The sequence below is a fragment of the Grampus griseus genome (assembly GCF_964374135.1).
Source record: "Grampus griseus genome assembly, chromosome: 1".
In the NCBI taxonomy this organism is placed as follows: domain Eukaryota; kingdom Metazoa; phylum Chordata; class Mammalia; order Artiodactyla; family Delphinidae; genus Grampus; species Grampus griseus.
Genome location: NC_139017.1, coordinates 86873119 through 86888062, shown reverse-complemented (window position 1 = coordinate 86888062; position 14944 = coordinate 86873119). Strand labels below are relative to the sequence as shown.

Here is a 14944-nt window from a genome sequence, read left to right as displayed (position 1 = left end):
GAGGCTGAGGGCTGGAGGGGCCACAGACACAGAGTCCCACCTTGGAGCACCCTTCAGGACATGATGGAGTGTTCAGCTGACCCACTGTAAAGTTGAGTCCCAACAGAGAGCTACATTTCTTGTAGGGAATTCTGAGGTCTTTCAGGCAGGCTGGCTCTGTCCCAGTCACTCCAAAGCCCAAGACCCTGGCTGTGCCTGAGGTGGAAGGGGACAGTCCCTAAAGAATCACTGTCCCCCTTAGATGAGGAGAGCAGGGAAGTGTCACCTGCTTGTGTGGTCCGAGGCCTGGCCTGGGGAGGGCTGGCTAACCCCACAGACCAGGGTGGACAGTTGTCCCCATCTGCCAGACCTCCTAGCTTCATTACGTGTGTAACGGGATCTGGCCAGCCAGGTCTCCTTGAAGGTCCTTGTGGCTGGAGTCAGCCAGGAGGTCTGGGTCAAGCCCAGCAGGACGGGCATCCCTGCACGCTTCCGCTACAGAGGGACCTTGCCCAAGAATTCAGGTGGCACGTGCGAGGAGAACAGAGACAGCTCCTTCCCTTAGTAATGGCAGAGCCGGATAATTTACATCCCTAGAAAGATACAGGGCAACTGCCGGCCGGGGTGTATGTGGTTTAATTTTAAATCCTCCAACCTTCCCTTAATGAGGAGGTGCTTCAAAACAAGCAGAATGTTGGGATCCTTCAAAGGACTCATTTCCTTGGTGCTTTCTTTGTTTAAGGGAAAGCATGATACACGATGGGGAATTGCAGGAGTAGGGAGGGTTTTGCCTCCCCCGCCCACGTTGTGCAGACATTATCTGCTGTAAAACTGTCACTGAAGGATGGAGAACTGGCTCTTGGCTGTGGTGGCCTTCAGATAATGTCACTGCTGAGTGATGACCCAGGATTTGTTGGCACTGAGCAAACATCTCTAGGGCTCTGCTGCCAGAATCCTTAGCTGAGCCCGGCTGGTGCTCCTGCCTGGGATGCTGGTGTCCAGAGGCTCCATGGTAAGAGCTGTAGGCTTTTTTTCCCCCAAGCATTAATGTCCCTCTGAATCACCAAAGGTTTTGTAGAAATACAGAGAATGATTCAGTAGGTCTGGGGTGGGCCTGAGAGTCTGTGTTTCTGACAAGTTCCCATGATGCCACTGGCCCCAAAACTGCATTTTGAATGCAGGCGCTGGCGGTGGTTTGACTAAATAGAACACAAGAGGGCTAGGACTTGGCTATACCCTGTGCTGCCCTGGGCAGGGGAGGCAGTGGAGGCTTCCAGATGTTCTTGAACATTCTAGGATCTGTGGTTATGAAAGGGGTCAATGTTGTCGTGGACGACCCCTTATTTGGGTTTGGTGTATGATGTTGCTTCTTTCGTCCCATTAGGCTTGCCTTTCTGATGATGCTCAGGTAAGAAGGCCAGTGGGGAAACTGAGTGTGCAGACCTCGAGCTCCTCAGCGGGCACCTCAATGGGGAGGAAAGCGAGCTCGATGTCCAAGGCCACTGAGCAGCCTCTGAGTGAATGACGGGGAGTTGATGAATTGATTGGGTCGTGTCCACTTGGGCTCCCCACCTCTCTGGCGTGGTCAGCTAATCCTCTCCTGCTCATCTGGTTTCAGAGGTCCCTGGATGAGAAGGAGCTGACAGCGGCCGAGTCCCACCTTCTCTGCGTGCTGGGGAGCAGGGCTGCGTCGCCCAGGTGGCCCAATGCCGAAGAACAGCAAGGTGACCCAGCGCGAGCACAGTAGTGAGCATGTCACGGAGTCGGTGGCCGACCTGCTGGCCCTTGAGGAGCCTGTGGACTATAAACAGAGCATCCTGAATGTGGCCGGAGAAGCAGGCGGCAAGCAGAAGGTGGCGGACGTGGAGGACCGGCCGGCCTGGAACAGCAAGCTGCAGTACATCTTGGCCCAGATCGGCTTCTCTGTGGGCCTTGGCAACATCTGGAGGTTCCCCTACCTGTGCCAGAAAAATGGAGGAGGTAAGAGGCAGCCCTGCTTGCCCTGGGGGTGCCCTGCAAATGGGCCGGGCTGAGGGGAGAAAAGAAACACCCCTTTGTGAGGCAGAACCAGAGCCCTCGTAGGTTGGAGCTCAGAACTCGAGTGAGACCCCCCCAGGAAGAGCTAATGGCTAACGGCTCTCAAGAGGCTGCAGGCATGATGATAAGAATGTGGGCTCTGGCCCTAGACAGCCTGGGTTCAAATCCCAGTGCAGCCACTGGGACCCTGTGCAAGTTGCTTAATTTCTCTGTGCCTTGCTGTTCTGTGTTTGTAAAATGGGAATAATAGTAGTTCCTGCCTCACAGGATGGTTGGGAGAATTAAATGAGCTTTACATGTAGAACGCTTACCACTGTATCTGACACAGTAACGCTTGGCCATTGTTACTGAATGCGTATTACTGCTGGGCACTGTTGTGAGCACTTCCTGGATATTAGGCGGAAATACATGAAACTGCTGATATGTGAGTGTCTTGGAACAGCCAAAGCACCAATTTCATATGGTTCAACCATCATATCCTCCCAAAAAGCCTATGTGAGGAAGAACTATTCTCATCCTCACTTTAGAAACTGCAAAACAGGCACAGAGAGGTTAGATCACTTGCTCAAGTCACACAGCTAGTGATAAAGTCAGGATTCAAACCTGGACAGCTTGGCCCCAGAGCCTGAGCACTTAATCACTATACCCGCAGCCTCCCAGGTAGGAAGGGTCTTCACGCTGCCCCCTGAGTTTCAGTCCCCCCAGAGGATCCTGCCCGTGGTGTCAAACCCCTTCTACTCAATACTTCTAGCTCCCAGGGAGGGTAGAAGCCCACAGGCCTTATCCCCCAGCACCTGAATGCAGGCTAGAAAGTTCCAAAGGCAACTTGCTTTGAAACCGGGGGGAAACTAACCAAAAATAAGCAAGGCAAAACCCAATGGACTGAAAACAATGACGCTTCCAAGCTCAGACCTCCGGTCCTGGGAAAGTGATTTGAGTCAGAAGAGAGCTTTCATGCCCCTGAGTCCCTGTGCCCTGGGACTGCCACACTCCAGCCTGAAGGTGTGGCTGCCGCTTTGCAGGCATTTTAACCCTGCTGCCTCCCTCGCTGCCCCGTGGGACTCTCCTCCCAGTGATGGAGCCCTATTCAGGGACCCTCCCTCCTCTCTGGGACACCCTCCCTGGTCCAGAAAGCAGAGTCTGGCTGGAGGCTTCCCCTCCTTTGCGGTTTCTAGTGAAGGGCAGGGAGTGAGAATGCCCGCCTGACTTAGGCCAGAAACTTCCATCTCGCCACCAGGGCATAGTCTATTCCCCCTATGCTCTCTTTGCTTTGAAGGATCTTTTTTTTCTCCCCCAATCAATAATTGCCGATCAGAGCTTTCAGTCTGTATGGCATGGCCAGGCCCAGGTGGCTGAGTTGATATAAGACCAGCCCAAAGCAAAGATACAAATGGAAGTGTGTGGTTCCCTTAAGTGCTGTGAGATGGTAAGAGCTCAGAGTACCCGAAACAACTTTGTACTCCGGCTGGCAACCTGCAACCTTGTCCTTTGTGGCCGAGATAATCAGTCTGCCTGAGCACTGGTGCTGAATCACAGAGTCCTTCTCCCCACTGCACGTTCTGCCCGCGCCGCCGCTCCCCCGGGCAGCGTTCTCGCCAAAGTCTGTTAGTTTCCAGTGTTACCAGACAGTTGCCACGGCACCAGACATCACGAACAACCCCTGGAAGAAAAGCGTTGTCGGGTCTCAGGACTCTGAGCTCCCCATCCCATGTTCCTACCTTCATTTTCCCATCCTTTCTGACTCCTGGAATCCCTCTTTATCTCTACCTTTAACTCTCCAGTATTTTACCGTTTTTATAGTAAGTCATCTTAAATGTATTTTGGAAGGAGGCAAATTATCACAGGAAGGAGATGATTGGTCTGAGAGTCAAAACTCTGGCTTTGAGCCCTGGGTGATCCAGTCAAAATTACTTAATTTTGGATGGAAACTCTGGAACTCTGCCTAGCTCTGCCAGATGTTGACAGTTTATTCTGCATCCTCTCAGTTTGCTTTTTTTTTCTCTTTATTTTTATGAGAAGGAGGCAAATGGTCATCAGGTGCTTGCTATGGGTAAGTCACTCATTTACTCCTCACAACAGCCCTGTGCAGTAGGTATACAGTTGAAGCATATGAAATGGCCATTTTCATAAGTCAAAAATGATCAAATATCAGCAATTTCATATGGTTCTACTTAATATTTTCATCCTCTTTACATAGATGGCAGAACAGTGGCACAGAGAGATCAAGCAATTTGCCCAAAGTCACACAGCTAGTAAGTGGCAGAGCCAGGATTCAGACCCAGGAGGTCTGGCTCCGTGGTCTGGATCTTAACCCCTACTCAGTGTGCATCTCAACAGGTTGAGATCGAGATGGTCTTTCAAGGCCCAGGAATAACCTTGGGGTTTGCAAGAAGCGAGACATGTATAGACATGTCACACAGCCTCCCGGGTTTTGTATTTCACCCGCAAGTCCTCAGGTCGGGCAAGATGTGCAGGGAGATGTGTCCCTGGCCTTTCCTGCAGATCACTTCTCTCCTCTTCTGCATCCCTGAGCCAGAGACCAAGAGACAGAACTAGGTTAAAAGACAGAGCCAGGGGTCCTTCAGGCCCTCCTCCTTTTAGGATCGTGATACAGCAGGTTGTTAGTGACAAGTGGAATTTATGTGTGCACGTGACCCTGTGCACCTGTGTGTTTAATGTATTAGATGCTGTTATATGAGGTGTGGGAGGTTGCTCACCTGGAAGCCTCTCCTGATTAGCTCCATGGGACTCACACCCCTCCCTCAGGACACACGTGCTCAGTTGGCCGTGTGTGATGTGTGTGCATGCACTGACATTGCTCGTGTGAACCTGAAGGTCCCGCAGCTCTCTTGGGATAGCGGCTGTGCCTTCTGTTGCCCTGATGTCCCCACTGCACGCACCTGGTACAGAGTGGATAACAGCTGACTGTTGCCAAGTGCCGGGTCGTGCGCCCCGGAGATGCCCGACCCCCTGGACTCATTGGCAGTTTGGGCACATGCTGGGGGGACAGGTGTCCACGGCATATGTCAGGAGGTGGCTGTGTCTGTCTCTGAGTCTAGCCTCGTGAGTGGGAGGCATTGCCATACATCTGGATCCTCCTTTAGTGTTTCGGGTCAGGGGAGCCAAGGGCTAGAAGGAGGTCTGGGCGGCCAGCGTGTGGTAGGTCGCACGTGTGGGCCAGACTGTTCCTGGAGGAGCACAGGGACTGGTGACGGTTTGAGGATGATTGGAGATGTGGCCAATGCTATGGGACCTGGCTGCCACCCCTCCCTTACCCTGCTGCTGTGCTCCAGACACCCTCCGACGTCCCTCCCTCCTCCCCAGGTGCCTACCTGGTGCCCTACCTGGTGCTGCTGATCATCATTGGGATCCCGCTCTTCTTCCTGGAGCTGGCTGTGGGCCAGAGGATCCGCCGCGGCAGCATCGGCGTGTGGCACTATGTGTGCCCCCGCCTGGGCGGCATCGGCTTCTCCAGCTGCATAGTGAGTCGGGGGCTGGTGGCGGGCCCTAGCCAGGAGGCAGAGGGGCTGCTCTTGGGCACAGGGTTTACAGACCAGAGTCCTGGGCGGGGCTGAGGGCAGGGAGGGAGACTCTCATCATGAGAATTGCGTCCAGCTGGTGTCTCAGGGCCACATATTTCCTAAACCGAAAGTCGGCACCACTCTCTGATGGTCTAATATTTGGGATTATTATGAAGGAGGGAAGCCCTGGGACATCTCCACCAGAGTTCTCTGGGGACATGTGGACCACCTCAGATTCCCCTTTCTGCCTACCAGCCCATCAGCTCTCTGTGAGGAAGGCCCGTCCTTTTTCCTGGGTTAAAGAGTATTTTATTTGGGTAAGTGGGTGGCACGAGAAAAGGCAGCCCTGGGGTATGGCATCTCCTTGCCAGTTTGCTGTGTGCATGAGCAGACCGGAGAAGGACTCAGGAGCCTGGGGCTGACCCACGAGGGGTGAGGCTTTGGAACAGTGGGAGACAGGGAGACCCCACTGGCCTGGATGGGGAACTCCATGAGAGCTCCAGGCCGATCCACGGGGCAGCAGACGAGGCCCTGCTTAGCTCTCTAGGTGAGGAAACCGAGCCTCCCTTAAGGGCAAAGCCCGCAGGTGCCCATGCTCACACCTGGGATAAAAACTGGAATCTGCTTCTGGAAGGGACTGAGGATCTGTCAGCCCCGGCAGCAGGGCCAGTCCAAACCTGCCTCACTCAGCGCCTGGGAGAGATCACCTCTACACAGGTTGACATGGCTGGGGCTGGCCGGGGTGTATACGCATGAGTGTGAGTGGTCTGTCCCTTGGACTAAAGACATCCAAGTAAAGATAGCGGGTGTCTCTCCTGCTGTATTCCACATAAGGTGTGCCGTAGGAGTATCTGCTTGTGCATACCCGGGCTTAGGTGAAATTAATAAAGCAAGGGGCTCTCAGCTCTCACACTGCCCAGCAGTGTCACTGATGCATCATGTAGTTGGGCCCCTGGAGATAGAAGGGATCTCTTGACATCCAAAGTGGATACAGCAGATCTCTGCATGTAAAAGCATTGCTTTCAGAGAAACCCCTCGAACCCTCAGTCAGAATCCATGTGCTCCTGTTTTCAATACAGTTCTACCAAGGTTGGTTAGCACGTTTCCAAGAACGAGAAGTGATGTCTTTCTAGAGACAGACTGCTGACAGTACCAAAGAGAAAGTAGCATCCCGAGAGAAGGAAAGACATGGGAAGCCAATAAGAAGCATTTCCAAAACCTCAAAAAGCACAGCCGTCTGGGGCCGTTTACTGTAGCGGCAGTAGCTGTACATGCCTCCATCGCCCTGGAGGGCAGCTCTGGAATTGTAATCCTGAGTCATCAGGAAATGATGGGGAAGTGCTTCAAGCATCTTAGAAGAATTTCAAACTGGAGAGGATTAACATTTTAAGAGTTTACTGCTTACAGGAGAGAACTTTAATATCTGAAACATTCCTCTGTGGATTCCCCAAATAGCAGATGAGTGGAGGATTAGGAACAGGCCCTCAGCTGCCACTGTCCCAGCATCCCATCCCTTCTCCTCCTCCTCCAAGGCTGTGCGTGGGGAGGGGGTGGGGGTGGAGTTGCCTGTAGCCTCTGTGACCCCCATGGACCCCCGTCTGCAGGTCTGCCTCTTCGTTGGGCTGTACTATAATGTGATCATCGGGTGGAGCATCTTCTATTTCTTCAAGTCTTTCCAGTACCCGCTGCCCTGGAGTGAGTGCCCTGTCGCCAGGAATGGGACCACGGCAGGCAAGTATGGTTCTTCTGAGGAACCCACCTGGGGATTCCAGCCAGCGCTGTCCCAGGAAGGAGTTGAAGGAGCCTAAGAGGCTAAGGCACAGATTTGGGATTTCATTGACTTGCTGTGCCACCTTGGATAAGCCACCTACCCTCTCTGATGCTCATTTCCCCTTCTGATGATCTCCTGCCAGCCTATCCCACAGAGTTCTTACAGGGATTGAATGAAATAGTGAGTGTAGGTATAACTCCGGAGACTGTGACTTTCGTTTAGTTATTATTAACTACCCTATGTTACTCTAATACCATCCTATCTGGAAACAACCTTAATTTGCATGCCAGTCCCCTAAAGGGCTGGCTGACTTATCCCACCCACAGATGGGTAAACTGAGGCCCAGAAACAACTTTCCCATGGTCACACCACTGATTTAACCAGGGATCAAGGACGAGAATGCAGGTCTCCAGCTCCTCGCTCAGAACCGTTCCCAAGGAACTTGAGGCCAGTTCTGCCTAATCCTTCCTGCCCTCCATGGATGGATGTGGGCAGGGGGATGCCATGAGTGGGAATTCGGTCAGATCAGTATATCCTGAAGCCTCCCAGGCCCCTTGAGAGCCCAGGAGTCCTCAGGGTCTGCCAGATCCTGGCTAACCCAGAACGATATCATTCTTCCCTGCTTCCCTGGGTGGGGGTCAAGCGGAGGAGGTGGTCCCACAGGCCCCTCCGCCGAGGCCCTGTGGCCTTTGCTGCCGTTTCAGTGGTGGAGCCGGAGTGTGAGAAGAGCTCGGCCACTACCTACTTCTGGTACCGAGAGGCACTGGACATCTCCAACTCCATCTCAGAGAGCGGGGGCCTCAACTGGAAGATGACCCTGTGCCTCCTCGTGGCCTGGGGCATCGTGGGCATGGCCGTCGTCAAGGGCATCCAGTCCTCGGGGAAGGTGAGCGGTTGCGGGGGGCACCCACACTTACACGGGGGAGGGGGTCGCCGCAGGAAAGTGTGGAAGGCAGGGGTGGAGAGCTCTGGGTCGCCCCTGCAGGGTTCTTTGGGTGGGCCTGGCCTCTGGATGGCTCAGGATGAAGACACAGGCCTCTGAGGAGGTGATGGGAGCATCACAGCCACAGTATTGTTCCCTGTGGACAGCCCGCCAGGGATGGGCTTGTGGAAGATCACTGCCTTGACCCCAGCTGCCTCCGTGCTCACATAACTCCGGGTTGCTCCCACAGACTTTAAAGAGAAGGAAAACCAGGAGTACTGAGCTAGGACATTTGGCTAGACCCTAGCCCCTCAGCTTCCCTAGCAAGAGCCCTAGAAGAGCCTGCTCAGCGATTTTTGGTGAAAACCAACAGCTCAATGTATCTACAACTAATGAGCTCTGGGAACGGGTGGGTGCTGTGAGTGAAGGGGGCTTTGGGGGCCTCTGAGGGTGCAGACCAGCCAGGCCCCACACACACCTTCTCCCAGTAGGTCAGATTCCCTTCACATAAGGGCCCTTTCTTCTTTGTCATGTGTACCAGTATTCGTGGACTGCCAGGGCTGGAAAAGATATTAGAGATCCTATAGCCCAATCCACCCATTTTACAGATGAAGAAACTGAGGTTCCAGAGGTGGGGGGAAATATCTCACCTGAGATCAGGCAGCCAGTCAGCCCCAGGGCTGGAACTAGAATCCTGGCTGTCTGTCTGTCTGAGGCTCCAGGCTCTTTGGTGGATTTGACGAGCAGGGAAGCTAAGCCCTGGAAAGGTGGCGTGGTCTCAGCCACCACTTCTTCTGTCTCCAAAGGCCAAAATAGTAGCTGGCACATCGTGGCACTGATCAGGCACTGCCACCTGTGTGAGTGCCTTTGGGCCACAACAATCTTAGGAGTTAGGAGTTATTTTACCCACTTTATATATGAGGAAAGGGAGGCACCCCGAAGTTAAATAAATAGCTCAAGGTCATGTGGTTGGAAAATGGCAGTCAGGGTCAGAACTCAGGTGGTCTAGCTCTGGACTTGCGTGCTTTTAACCTTTACACCATCCTCCCTGAGCAACCTTCTTGGTTTGTTTCAGTGCAGCAAACTTTTTGTAAGCATCTCCTTTGTGGGAGGCTCTGTGCCAGGCCCATGGAGATATAGAAATGTTCAAGAAATGCATGTGCTAGGAAGTAGCATTTAATTTATAATCACAAGAGGCAGGACCTTCTTCTGATGCTTTTGCTTGGGAGCCATGCCTATAACCTCCTGGATGCCTTCTGTCAAAGGGGCTCTAAGGACAGGGGAGATCTTTAGGGGGTCCACTGGAGTCAGGGACAGAAAAGCAGGCATGAGATATGAACAAATGAAGAGAGGAGAGAAAAGGGTTCCTCACCCCCTTGGGGGCCCTTGGGGGCGCGGAGGCTGCGAGCCCAGCCCCACCAGCCCTTGAAAGGAGGAAACAAGCCTCAGGCACAGCCATGCTGACTCCAGCTCGTCTGTGTGGTTGCTTCTGCCTTGGCTCGATGCCAGACGTGCAGTGGGTTTGGCCCCGTGCCCAGGGGTCCCGGGGCTCTGCTTTCTGCTGCCATCAGAGGAGGCGCATGTACCCCAGCTGCGAGCAGGGAGGCGGATGCCAGCTGCAGGAGGGGCTCTGGCCCACAGTGGGTCCCTGTCCTCTCTTGCAGGTGATGTATTTCAGCTCCCTCTTTCCCTACGTGGTGCTGGCCTGCTTCCTGGTCCGGGGGCTGCTGCTGCGGGGGGCCGTCGACGGCATCCTACACATGTTCACTCCCAAGGTAAGGGCCTCGGGCTCCCCAGGAACACGGACAGCTCTTCTGGGCCTCGTCTGCTTCACGCAGTTTAACGCTGCCTGAGGACGTGCTGTGTGGCGGGCACTGTGGTGGGCGCTGGAGGGAGGCACCAGGGAGGCTGCCCGTGTGGTTCCAGGGAGAGGGACAGGGCAGGGACACCACATCAGTATGGGTGAAATCAGAAGAAGCTTCAGGGAGGAGATGATATCCGAAACGAGCCTCAGGGAGCAGATAGGATTTCAGTGGGCGGCAGTAGGACGTTGCAGTCAAAGGAACTGTATGAGCAACAGTGTGGAAAAGCACTGGGCGTGCTTGGGGCCATGGTGTGAAGTCAGTTTTGGCTCGGGTGTGGGGGGTAGAGCACGGTTTCATTGAGTAGATTTGTGACAGCAGGAACCACGGAGATGCCTAAGAGAAGAAGCTCCCTGGGAATCCCAACTTGTACCCCAATCGGGGGAATGAGGTTACGATCTTATTAAAGATAAAAGACCACGTGGATAGAGATTTTTACCCTTACCAAAGCTATCCACATCTCGCATTAGATCCTCCCGGTAGCCCAGTGAGGGATGAGCAGGACCATGGTGCACGGTGTCCTGAAGGTGGACACCTATACTCCTTAGGAAAATGGAAACAGCCAGTTTCCTAAGCATGGTCTCTGCCCACCAGGTAGCCCTGCCTCTCTGTTGCCCTCCAGACCACTGGGCACAACTGGCATGAGCCAGTCCACTGAGGAATAAGAGAATTTCAGATGCAGAAACGGCATGCCCTTCAATGTAACCCTAAGCAAAGTACATTAGTCGCCCCAGCAGGCAGGCTGGGAAGTCCACCTCCAAATGCCAGCAGATCAGTAAGCAGCATCGGGGGCCTGGTGAGGCTCCAGTCCACAGGCACAGGGTCAGAACCCTGCCAGGCCAGCTTAAGGCCCTCAACACTGTCCCTCAGTAGTGCCATCTCACTCATGTGTGCGCACACACACACACACCCATACACACATACACACACATACACACACGCATTAATGCTTACACAGAAGGTTCATACAAATGGCACAGGGAGAAGAATCCAGATCTCGTGGGGTTTGAAATCCCTGTTCCCTCCCAATGGCCCTGCTCTGCAGCTGCAAACAGCCCCTGATGTTTGGGGCTGGGGAAGGTGGGTAGCAACAGGCAGGGCATAGATCCCTCCATATCCACTGGACAGAGCATAAAGGGCCCTCAGCGTTCTTGGATGTAACATCCGAGGTTTCTACGTGAACAAGCGCGGAGGTCCGCTGTATGGAGCACTTAGTGAATCTTCTGAGGCATGAATGTGACTACCGAGCCACTTGGCTGGGGCAGGGTTGTTGTGAACATGTGATGTCTGACAAAGAAGAGAAAAATGCAAACCTGGTTTCTTTGGGGGAAAACAGCCGTGAGACGAAAGCCGATGGTTTTTATGAATGAATTCAACTGTATTTCTAGAACCGTGATCAGTCTAATGTGTTCACTTGAGTCTTTCCGTTATACTTTATTGAGCTTTATGAGAAAATTATATACTCTGGAGATGTTAATAAACATGGAGATTCACACAGGTCTCCAAACGGTCCCCTGGGTGGTGCTAAGAGAGCCTGGTACGTAACTCAGAAGCCAGTGGAACCGATTCATAAGATCAGTTGCCAGTCCCAGCACACACAATACCGCTCCCCTTCTGATTCAGACACTCTTTAAAACATTTTTTTAAGTGAAACATCTCAGACATATAAACACACATATAATAATATAATAAACATTCTTAAGAAATAAAATATTACAGGTGTCATAAAAGTGCCCGTGTAGCCAGCCCTCATCCCATTCTCTTCCCTTCCCTAAAATAACCACTCTCTTGAATTTGGGGTTTAACCTGCTAATACATTTTTAAAATTTTGTAATACATATATGTGTATACTTAAACAAGATATAGCATTATGTGCGTACTTTTAACTTTTTTGTATCATATGCAACCTTCTGCAACTTGCTTTTATTTTTGCTAATCACTCTTTTTTGAGATTTTAGCTATATTGATATATGGAGGTCTAGTGCATCCATTTTCATGGCTGTATTGTATTCCACTGTGGCACTAAACTAAAATTTACTTATTCATTCTCTAGTTGATGGTCATTTAAGTTGTGTCCAGTTCTCACCATTGCTAATAAACATTATGACACAGGTCTTCATGTGCACACATTTCTCTCGGGCGTATATGTTTTGGAGTGGAATTGCCATCTTAAAGGGTCTACGTGTCTTCAGTTTTACTGGGTGTTGGCCGAGTTGCTTTCCAAAGTGGCTGCGTCTATCGATATTAACACTCCCACCAGTTGTATATGAGAGTCCCAGTTGCTCCACATGTATTACATTGCAATTTTTGCCAGTCAGGTGGATGCAAAAAGGTTGATGTACACTTTGAATAACAGGGGCACTCCTTTCCCAAAGCTTTTCCTGGATGTTCAGGAAACAGTGTGGTTCCACTTTAGCATTTGCAGAGGCCCCGAGTCTTCATGAGGTGAAACTTAAATCAAATCCAGAAGGCCCTAGAGGAGCCAGGTCACCAAGAACCAGCAGGTGTGGTCCCTGGTCCGTCTAGCTCTTGTGACCTTCAGGTATGGATAGAGCCTATGGGGCCCATCTTGAGACCTTGTCCACGGAGCAGTGCCATGGGGCAGCTCCTGCCCTTGACCCTGGAGGGATGTATTGAGCAGGGAAGGGGAGGCTTGAGGGCTTCAGAGACCAAACCCCTCCATCAGGGATCTCCTTCACAGCCTGTGTCACCATTTGTTTTAGGCAGGTGAGGCCCAGTAGTGATGGCTGGGGTGGGTTCCTGTTTACAAATCCTTCCAAGTCATCTGCAAAAAGTGTGGTCCTACTCTCAGACACAAATGTCTGACTGTCCATACATGGCAGGCTACTGTTGCAGAGCTGGGACTGTTTCAGCATGGGCTTGGTGAGATATGAGGAACCCGGGAGCCTTTTCAAGTCCTGGCTCTAGTATACTGCTGTGGAGTGCCAGGGTCACTGCACACAGCTGCCCAGCCTGTGCACTGCTCCATTCATATTGACCGAAATGTAAATGACATCACCAGGGGTCATGCCATTTGGCAGCCATGGGACAGTCCAAGCAGATTTTTGTCCAGGGCATCTCAGAATCCACCTGAAAGAAGCACAGGCCCTCCGTGGGTATGCTGAATAACCAGGAAGATGTCCCCTGCTATAAAATCTTCCAACATCAGAAATAATCCAAGCTAGAGGACCTGGGCTCTCAGTCCATGCCTTCAAGCAGTTATTAAGTGTGATGAATGCAGTGTGGCCAGGATACCATGATGACCCACTAGCACTTTTTTTTTTTTTTGCGGTACGCGGGCCTCTCACTGTTGTGGCCTCTCCCGTTGCGGAGCACAGGCTCCGGACGCGCAGGCTCAGCGGCCATGGCTCACGGGCCCAGCCGCTCCGCGGCATGTGGGATCTTCCCGGACCGGGGCACGAACCCGTGTCCCGAAACCGTGTCCCCTGCATCGGCAGGCAGACTCTCAACCACTGCGCCACCAGGGAAGCCCCCACTAGCACTTTTGATGGGGACAGTAGCTCATGTTAATGGCTAACGAACTTCTTGAATTCCTTGGGCTACTTTCTGGATTCTTCTTTCCATCCAGTTAAAAACCCGAGTCACTATGGAGTCCCATACAACTAACCATGTGCTTTGCTCAGTATAAAATGGATTATGGTAGATTTTGTAACCGCCGAAACTTCCAGGGAATATTTATCAAAATTACAACTGTTCACGTCCCTTGGCCTAGCAATTCCACTTCTAGGTATTTGTCCTACAGATGTACTCACCCACAAACAAAATGATCTGTGCATAATATTGGTCATTGCAGCATTTGTTTTAGTAGCAAAAGAGTGAAAACAACCTGAAAGACCATCATTTATTTATTTCTTCATTCAATAAAGGCTCATTGAATTCCTGTTACGTTCTGGCACTGTTGTGGGTTCTGGGATCCAGCAGATAAACTTCCTGGCCGTGTTGGAGCTTATATTTTAGTAAAACGAGACAGATAATGTAAGACAAAGGAGTTGTTGGATGGTGTTACTAAGGAGAAAAATAAACCAGAGAAAGAAGGATTCGGAGCACTGGGGAGAGTGTTGCTTACTAGTGTGCTCAAGGAAGGCCTCCCTGAGAAAGTGATATTTGAGTGAAGACTCGATGGAGGTGAGGGGGCAGGCCATGTGGATAGTTGGATAGTATCCCATTCTAAACAGAGAGAACAATAAATGAAGAGCCCTTAAGTTTGTACGTGTCTGTCATTCTCAAAGAGGCTGTTGTGGCTGGAGTGGGAGGGGAGAAAGATAGGACCTGTGGCCACGGGGCCAATGGGGAGCCAGAGCAGGAGGGTCCTGTAGGCCAGGTAAGGACTCTGGTGTTTCCTTGGGGTGAAATGGGGGCCACTGGACAGTTCTGAGCAGAGGAGTGACATGATCTGACTCCCGTCTTCTGAGGATCACTCTGGTTGCCACTGAGAGTCTGAGGGAGCAAGGGTAGACTAGGGAGAAGCCTCCTTCCAGGTGCTAGAATTCATCCAGGTGGGAGGTGACTGGCTGGAGCCCAGGTGATGTCAATGGAAGTGATGAGAAGTGGTCAGATTGAGGCTATATTCAGAAAGCAGAGTCAACAGGATTTGCTGCTGGATTGGATGTGAGATGTGAGAGAGAGGGTGACAAGGGTGACTGCAAGGCCTTTTGCCTGAGCAACCAGGAGGATGTGGTTGGGGGGAACAGGTTTGGTGAGGAAGACCGAGAGTACTGATTTGAACGTGGCGGGTCTAAAACATCTAAGAGATATCCAAGTGGAGAAGCTGAGTAGGTGGTGGGATAGATGAGTCTGGAGGTCACGTGGAAGTATAAATTTGGGAGTCTGA

The 14944-nt window shown here is 52.0% G+C and overlaps 1 protein-coding gene across 2 annotated transcripts in view; it reads left to right on the top strand.

The window, feature by feature from the left end:
* Positions 1-1685: 1685 nt before the first annotated feature.
* Positions 1686-14944, top strand: part of SLC6A17 (solute carrier family 6 member 17) — a gene marked incomplete at both ends in the record, with an annotated part of 31122 nt that continues 17863 nt past the window's right edge. For both annotated transcript variants that reach the window (XM_082662179.1, XM_082662178.1), the window contains 5 exons: positions 1686-1959; positions 5341-5498; positions 7142-7268; positions 8013-8194; positions 9895-10005. In XM_082662179.1, coding sequence (XP_082518305.1) covers positions 1686-1959; positions 5341-5498; positions 7142-7268; positions 8013-8194; positions 9895-10005 — 852 coding nt within the window. The remainder of the gene's footprint in view (positions 1960-5340; positions 5499-7141; positions 7269-8012; positions 8195-9894; positions 10006-14944) is intronic.